This window comes from Pundamilia nyererei, unplaced genomic scaffold (genome assembly GCF_000239375.1).
Source record: "Pundamilia nyererei isolate P.nyererei 1_Seehausen unplaced genomic scaffold, PunNye1.0 scaffold00104, whole genome shotgun sequence".
Lineage (NCBI taxonomy): Eukaryota > Metazoa > Chordata > Actinopteri > Cichliformes > Cichlidae > Pundamilia > Pundamilia nyererei.
In genome coordinates, this window is record NW_005187505.1 from 1393313 (window position 1) to 1402625 (window position 9313).

General features: G+C 38.0%; 1 protein-coding gene across 5 annotated transcripts in view; it reads right to left on the bottom strand.

Annotated features, from left to right (window-relative positions):
* Positions 1-9313, bottom strand: part of tulp3 (TUB like protein 3) — a 24821-nt gene that overhangs the window by 13801 nt on the left and 1707 nt on the right. Inside the window, exons 1-3 of one of the 5 annotated variants that reach the window (XM_005740834.1) lie at positions 7419-7482; positions 4852-4946; positions 1281-1322 (exon numbers count right to left, since the gene is read on the bottom strand). The exons of 1 other annotated variant lie outside the window; for it this stretch is intronic. In XM_005740834.1, coding sequence (XP_005740891.1) covers positions 1281-1322; positions 4852-4907 — 98 coding nt within the window. In that variant the 5' untranslated portion in view covers positions 4908-4946; positions 7419-7482. Of the gene's footprint in view, positions 1-1280; positions 1323-4851; positions 4947-7418; positions 7483-9313 lie in introns of those variants that run through there. 3 more of the 5 variants (XM_005740833.1, XM_005740832.1, XM_005740835.2) reach the window with 3 other exon arrangements.

The window sequence follows — 9313 nt, forward strand, 5'->3', positions numbered from 1 at the left end:
GGCCATCTGCTGCAACCGGTTGGGGTGAGAGCAGGAAGACAGGCTAAAAGACATGCTGTGGAAGAGATATAGAGATAATAACAATAATCCAACAAGTGCAGAGAGGTCCATTAACACATTGAGTGAGAAAGGTGACTGAAGAAGAAACACTCAATGCATCATGGGAACCCCCCAGCAGCCTACACCTATTGCAGCATAACTAAGGGAGGATTCAGGGTCACCTGATCCAGCCCTAACTAAATGCTTTAGCAAAATGGAAAGTTTTAAGCCTAATCTTAGCAGCTTAAATCAGAATTCAGTTTGTGTTTTTGTTTATCTAGAAGCTGACCCATCGGAAATGGTAATTCTATGAATGAATGTGTTTGTCTGGCAAGGTGACCCCTCCAGTCAATCAGTGAGGACCTGTGGACTCTTGTTTGCTCCATGCTTATAGACATTACAGCTGTCTTTATGTCTAAATCTGTTTGGGGCTTATGGTAGCCTAGTGGATGAAGGCAGTGTTTATAGCATAAGCTTAGATAAACGTGTCCATCCTTCAACTTCTGACTGTGTTGTTGACCAGGGTGATACTAATGATATCACTGATTACTGTTATATGTTATTATTTTTGCACTTACAGTCTCTGTGTATGTCTATTGGAGACGGGGAGGGAGAGAATGTTGAGAAGCTGAGTTTGCTCTAGTACAAAGCAACGGGTATCTTGGGGCCTGTCACAGAGTAGATACACCTGTGATCACAGTGGCTACTGTATTTTACTATTAGTGTCTGTCTCCCAAATCCAAACTGAGACCTGGTTCCATAGAAGAGGGGCCTGAAAACTTAAGGCTCTGCCTCCCATTCTCCTTTTAAATTCTCTAAGAACAACAAGTACGCCTGCATATAAAGAGTTTTAATATTCTAGCCCCTAAATAACAAATATGGCAAAAAACAAACATAACAAATATACCCTTTAAATCACATTTATGATTCACTTTAAGAAATGCAAACCAAGTGAAAGACTTCCATATTTTTTTATATTTTGGGGGCATTTCCTTAGTCTATATTGGACAGGGACAGGTAAGCGTACAGATGAAAGTAGGAAGAGAGCAAAAGGGAATGACACACAGGAAAGGGTCCACACCGGAATCAAACCTAGGCCCCTCACACAAGAAGATCATTCTTTAATTGATGGCTGTCTGAAATATAACAGTTCTGCACTAAGGTTTTAAGTGCATTATTCAGTTTGTCATTTTCAGGTACTGCAACTGGAGTTAAATTTTTTGGAGTGTGTAGGTGCATACCTGGCTGTTGTGTTAGACGAGAAGCTGGCAGAACTGGAAGGTCTTTGGGAAAAAACCATACCGCCAGACGCATGGGGCATATGGAAAATAAACAAAAGAGTGAAACAAGTTTAGAGACAACACCAAATAGGAAAACCATAATGTCAATGTCATAACGATGTAGTGGCTCATCTGGCTCACGATTCATCACGATTCAGGGGTTCATATAATGTGTGAAGACAGAAAGAAAGTAAAATGTTTCCTTGTCACTGGTTGGCTGTTTGAGAATAGAAATTCACTGAGAAGCCAAGGACACTCGCAAACAGTCAAATCCAGGACGAAATCTCGCTCACACTGAAATGAATGAATTCTTTTTTAGAAACTGTAAGAAATGTACTTAAAAGTTATGCTATGAAAACAGGAAAAAGCAAAAGTGCTCATATAATGACAAATGTGACTTTGACCTTGAGGACAGTTTGGATGAAAACCCATCACTGTGTGCAACTTCGATTAAATTCTGACTGATATTGTAGGAGGAACAATGATTCTTGAATTGTGGATAGACACTTGGATGGAAGGACATACAAGCCTATTATTTTAGGGCACTGGTATCAAATATAAGGCCCAGGGGAGCAAATCAGCTCATCAAAGACCAATCCAGCCCTCCGGACTACTTTGGAAAATGTGAAGGAGGCACTTGATGTTAAATGCGACTGTTGTTGTGATTTGGCGCTATATAAATAAAACTGAATTGAATTGAAATGAGTTTGACATCCCTGTTTTCAGGTCTATACTTTACAATTTATAGTGCCTTGAGGTGACCGTTGTTGTGACTTGGTGCTATATAAATAAAACTGAATTGAAATTCAATTAAACTGAATTTGATGTTAAGTGGGCCAAACCAAAAATACTCCCTTTTGTGTCAGTAGAAAGAAATTAAGCTGTCCATCTAATCCCAATTAATAGAAGAAAAAGAAGTGCAACTTCAAAGGTATGTCTCAGTTTTTCAATATGATAATGAGATGCTACTGCTAAAGATAATAACATCAAATAAATCTTCCAGAATGAATAAATACAGTTGTAAAATGACAGAAAAGGTTCTGCTGGCTCAAAAATACCCAAACTCTCCTGTCTCTTTATGTTCTTGGTAAATATGGACTTGTGCATACACACAAACACAGTTACATGGTGCCTCATCACAGCAGTAAGCGATCGCCTCTTCATTAGTCCGTCACAGCTTTGGTGACAAGAGAAGGACGCGCCACTCTTGTCCCTTCCTTGTGTGTCAGTCCAAGGTAACCATGGAGATTCTTGCTCTGTCAACAGCACACTTCCACCAGCATTGATTAAAAACCTGCAGTGTGTTCTTGAGCCTCACTGTAATTGGAGGACTTTAGCACTCTGCTGTAAAGATTCACAGACTGACAAAGGGAGGAGCCTACCAAAGCACGTAATTGCAGCTGAGCTGTGCAAAATTTAAGTACTTATGCCTCTGATAAATTCTTTGTAGGAAATATATAAATAAGTTGCACAATGTTGATGTTTTAAATAATTGAAAGCTATTAATTTAACTGTGATAACTGTCCATAACTCTGCTGCTGGTTCAGGATATAAAAAAAGGAAAAGCTGACCAGAAATGTTTGGTATTAAACCCACAAGAGTATTATCAGACCATGATCTGTTTTGTGTGTTGTTCATTTTAATTAAAAGCTTTCCACTCTGCCACTTTAAATGTTAATTTGAAAGTTGGATGAGTGTGACTTAATTCAGGCAATTCAGCTTTGAACTTAAGAGAGGGTACTCCATAAAATGAGGGCTGATAATGGTTTAATGCTTAATTCTAATAAAACATACCCCAAAAATATCCATCCACCCACCCATTCATCCACTTGCTCTTGCACCAGTTTATAATCAGGAAGAACTAAAATTGATACATGCATAGAAGCAGGTGCCTCAGACATTAGCACTATTACCTCACAGCAAGGTTGTCCTGGGTTATCGAGAGCTACGGTTTCTCTGGCCATGCAAAACATATTAGGTTCATACAACTTTTTGTTCATACATTTTACAAGATTGTCAAACTAGACTCTCTGATCAATAAAGCATAATAAACATATTAAGGTTAAATATAATTTACCCGTGTCCTTCTTGTTTTTCACTAAAAACACGACTGATTGTATTTAACATTAATATCTGAGCAACAGAAAAAGCACCTGCAGAAATGCAGCAACTAAATACTAAATCATACTAAATACTAAAATCAATGCTAATAATTAGAGCTGACTCATTTTAAGACCGATATCAATACCAATATTTGGTGACCGAAAAATCCAATATTCTAATATATATTTTTCTTTGAGACACACAAAGCAGTTCCCAAATATTTGTAAGTTTGGTTGTTTATTTATTTTTTATTTATTTAGTTTATGCTCTGAATGAGTCTTCCAGGATCAGCTGTTTCCAAAAGCATTTATTGCCAAAAGGGAAGTTGTACAGTGCCTTCTGGTGGACAAACTCTGGAACATCAACACTTATACCATGGTTCAAACGTGTTTTTTCCCCTCTCTCTTCTTTACGTTTTTAATTTTCATTTATCAGACATTTTAAATGCAGATACTGACAGATCAGCAAATAGCTAATATTGAATAATATTATCAGCCCTGGTTGGGCTCTAACAATAATAATGGCTTTTTGAAAATTTCTAACTATAGTTATTTTTGCCAGCGACTATTTTGGATATCAGTGAGTGATTACCTGTCATAGAGCAAAACTTTTTCTATATATATTATGAGCATCTCTGAATACTATCAGGGAGGAATCCCCTTCAATTGGTTTTCAGGACTCGAATTTGAAATGGAATAATGATAACTCAAAGCTACAGAATCTTGGAATGATAACTAAACAAGAAGCAAAGAGCATATGTACAGATGTATTATGATTACAGCCTTCTCAGATCAATTTCAAAATCAAAGGAATTAAAGATTAGTAAATTCAAATTAAATCTCTAGTCTCAATCACCACAGCCTCAAAACTGAGAATATGGTTTATGTAGACTCCTTAAAACAGACTAGAAACTGATGAGTATTTATAAAATAAAATGCTAAGAGGAAACATTTAACTGGATGAATACCCCAAGCACATCCTTACTTACATGGATGTGCTTGAATTAACCTACCAAGAGCAGACACTAACACACACACACTCAAAACGGGCTGGACACACACACAAGTTACCAACTCTGGTTACAGCACACAGTCACAGCCTGATGCTCTGAATAAGTAACGACATGGTGGCAGAAACATGAGCAAGAAGAACATTGAGTCATTCAGCGACCTGAAGAAAGATAGTAATGCTGACCTCAATCCTAACACAGGCAACTCTGTAATTCCTTATTTCTAAAAAGACTATCCTGCTAGGAGAATTAAAGCAAAAGTTTCTTTAACTGCATCTGTTTTAATGCAGGAGGCAGCTGTCTTGCTTAAAGAAAGAAACCACAAGTCTTAAAGAGCACACAAGAATGTATATTCTGAAAAAAACTCTACTACTGAGATCAAAACATACTGCATGTACGCGTGCCATTATGTCCAACTACCTGTATGACCAGCGACTGTAGGCAGGCTGAGATCCCTCGGTCTTTACAGTGTCCATGGATGCAGCTTCAGGAATGCCAGTCCAAATGTCTCTTATCTATAACAAAAATCTTCATTTACACTCGGGGTCTTACTTACTGCTCAGTTCTACCCATTTGTAAGCCTACAGACTCAAAGATCTCTGCTAGTGTGTCACTGAGAAAGAGTAGATGTCCCACCCATGGGAGTGACAGCTACCACTGCTGAGGTACTCTGAGGTTGTGAGGCTTAGTGCTGTTACCATGACTTCACACTTGAGGCAATGCGCAAGGATCCAGCTAGGGATAGGTATGGAAGTGACAGTTTTGAATGTCAGAGTACTGCAAAAGATCAGGCAGAGACAGAACTGAAAACATATAGTCTGAAAAAGCACTAGGGTAAGTTGTTTTAGCCTGATTATATTTTAGATATAAAGTCACTCTTTAAAGGTTGCTATCACTAAGTTCCCACAATACCGTCCACTAACTACTGAGAAAGTCAGCACTTGCATTTGGCTCATTTTCTCTGACTCATAGGGGGGCCACCGCACGTATAGTATGAAACCAGACTGCAATTCTGAGCTATGCAACAGTGAGACTGTGTTGAGCCTTAAATAGTCCAAATCTTGTCAAAACTAATTCCCAAACTACCTTCCTGGATCACTCTAAGATTACATTTTTCATTGTGGAACTGAGAAGCATACACAGTTTTAAGAAAGTTATCTGAATAAAATTAAACCTATAGATTACAACATCTAAAAACAGATACAGTGGGAGGACCTTTGTGTGGTTGCTAGGCGACCAGAAGCTGACATTTGTTTTTCCTGAGGCTATTTGGAAGAGAGAGACAAAATAAAAATCAGACAGAAAATGAGGCATGTATTGTGTATGTTTGTTCTTAGAGAGAGAGCAGTAAACTCGCAAATACGTTAACTCATGATAAGCAGGGGAATCATTCACCCGTGGGAGTAATTATTGAAGTCAAAACAAATAATGGAAATAAGCTACCCTTGGGATGCCAAGTGACACAGTCCCCTTTTGACTCTTTCACAATTATGTTTTACTTTATTTAGGCAACAAACAAAAAAAAGCAAACTCATGTCCATTAGCGCTAATTCTTCATAATCAACAAAGAATGACGAATACAGATATATTTATTAATTTAGTTGACTGCTTGCAGTGCTGTACTATTCAACAACAAAAAAAGTGTATAGCTTACAAAAACCAGAAAAGCTACTTTAGTCTCTAAATGCATGAGAAACCGAGTGGACTACGCCTGCCAGCTGGGCCATTTGGAATTCACTGGACAGCCACAGTAAATCACAACTGGACCACAAGTCGTTCATGCAGTTGCAGAGGTTAACCGCTATCCTTGTAGAGAATTTTTTTAATTGATTGATTTATAACAATGTTCAACTAAGATGGCGTACTAACTTCAATATCACCCCAACTGCTCGTGCAGAACTGCACACATTATATGATGCAGGCAGCAGGTTGGAAAGGAAATGTTTCAAAGGAATTTATGCATTCCTGGGAGCATTACTGGAAGCAGTAATATTGTAATTGTATATAGCATGTTGCGTGCTCAGTTACAGTAGAAAAGTATTATATAAGAACACGTCCATAATAATCATCAGCGAGTTTGACTATAAAAGCAGAGGTTTTAGCAGTTTGCTGATCTGGAGCATTCAGGTGTGTGTTAACACAATATTGCAATTTTTCCAGGAGTGGATATCCTAGCAATTTCACCATATGCTCTGAGAAACTGCAAAGATCCCAAGTTCCAATATAATTAGAAAAAGACTAAACAACTCTGGGTTGTTTGGACAGATTACACAGAAGAAAGCCTCTTTTCTCTAAAATGAAGATGGCAACATGGTTAAGGTTTGCAAAGTGGCATCTGAACAAACCACAAAACTTCTGGAACAATGAATAGACGAGACCGAAGCACAGATGTCTGGCCATAACGCAGTGAAAGCCAAACACAAAACACCTCATACCAACTGTCATACCAACTGACAGTGATGATTTGGGCTTGTTTTGTTGCCACCTGAACACCTTGGAGTCACTGAATCAACCATGAGCTCCTCTATATTTTAGAGTGAAATCTGAGGCCATCTGCCTGATAGTTAACCTTGTCTAAAACTGAGTATTGCAACAGAACAATGGTCTTAAGCACAGCAACAAAAACTACAACAGAATCACTGACAAAGAAAAGAATCAAGGTGTTGCAATGGCCTAGTCAAAGTCCAAACCTCATCCCAAGACATTCCTCCTCAATAATTCCACATTTTCACAAGCTACTGAATGTTACTGAATCATACAAAGAAAATTTAGACACAATAGGTATAAAAGAGTCTTTGTAGGACTAACTTTAGTTTCCAACAGGAAATATTCAGAAAAAAAGTTAGCTATAATTAACTTTAGGCTGAAGATTCCATGCTAACACTTGTGGTCCTCAAATGTCATCTAAGAAAAGGGGTTTCATTTTACCTCAGGTTATACATAACACTCTACCCCACAGTCCACTGAGTGTAAACACAGGGGCTCACCTGCTATCCTCAAATGATGTGTGGAGGCCCACTGTGTGTGCTGTGGGGCTAGTTCCAGTGTTCCTGTAGGATTTTACATAGAGCACAAATTATTATTGCAATATATTTCACACACAGTTATGAATTAACTGTTAGATTACTGCATCAGTACTTTGTACTAATTTGTACTCATTTTTCCTTAAAAAAAACTTTAGTAATTATAAAGGCTGATCAATTTCTTGTGTGAATTAACCCACAATTAAAAACAGTGCAGGTGACCCACCACTAGAGAGAGAAAAGGGAGAAAAAAGTACAGCAAAGGCTACCTGGGAAGTAAACAGCCTTCATCCTGAGTAATTCATCTGATCTGCTGGGAGACTCTGGTTAATGCTAAACTAAGGAAGCCCTGGGAAATCTAATAATATATATAATAATAAATATTTCTCCTCTGAGAAATATTTGTTTTTTATGGGGGTTTTTTTGTTTGTTGTATGAAAGTAGTTGATGAATGGAAAAGCAGTAAAAGCTAATAGAGTATCCTGTTATGTATAGATGCTGCAAAAAGGCCATCATATACAATATACAATCTAAAGAAGAATGGTAAATGGCCTGTATTTGTATAGCGCTTTACTACTCCCTAAGGACCCCAAAGCACTTTACACATCCAGTCACCCACCCATTCACACACACATTCACACACTGGTGATGGCAAGCTACAAGAACTGATGACATGTCAGATTACACAGAGGCAGTTTTGCCTCTACGCACTGAAATTTTGGTTTGTGTGCACACTGGGATAGAACAACAGGGATAGAAAATTGTGAGATTTTATGAACAAGGAAAGTGTACATTTCATTCATTCATCACTCCTTAAGTTGCAGCACAAATAAATACCAAGAGAGTATTTCCAGAGATATTACAGGAGGCAGAAATGGTATTCAGACAATCCAACAATGAATAGAAATCTAAAGGAGAATTTAGTAACACCAAAGATAGTGGCTGATCAAGATCAACTTTAGTATCCCCGAGGGGCAATTTGCTTTGTAGCCAGCCAAGATGTGCCAAGAAAAACACAAATCACATCATAGAATTTTAAAAATGAATAGTGGTAGGAACAAATTGGAATTTAAATCTATTTGTTCTGCAATTAGGCAAAGAATACCTCCTCCCTTAAGTCAACAGCTGACACTCTGAAAACACAGGATGTGTGCTATCACCCGAATTTTTTCTCCCTTCAATTCTGCTGCGCTGCCTCCAGGAGGGCAGATCATCTAGCTTTATACCTGCCACTTTACTACACAATTTAACAACATGCTCCAACCTCTTCTTGTTCTTCAAGCTAAGAGACCCAAACCAGCAGATTGAAGAAAAAGTTAAAACAGACTCAATAAAAGACAAATAGAACATTTTCCTAAAGACATTATCCAAATTAAAACCCCTAGGTTTCCGATACAAATACTCATGCTGGTTCCTAAAATATACAAATAAAGCTGGTTTTAAGAAATATTACAGCAACCTCACTACATAAATGACAATAAAGCACCATTATCTGAACACACACAGTAACTACACTAGGGTTTGATGTGTGCATTTTCTGTGCTAGCTCCCTAAGCAGGCAAGCTGTCGTCAAAACTTTGAAAATCTCTGCTAAGCACTAGCCTGGCACTGTTTGTGCAGTGCGACAAATAACAAAACTCCACCAGCCTCGCACTTATAACGCTACACTCATGTTATCAGCACTTGAAACATTACAATGGTGATACTGTTATGAAAACTGTCATTCTGCAAATGTGTCAGCTCTGCATGGAGACTCTGGGATTTGTAACTACTCCAAGCTGCCAAGTGACTCAGCAGTCACTGAAGAAATACGAAGGACACAGCATTCACTGCATCAAAGAATAATAATACTAATAATA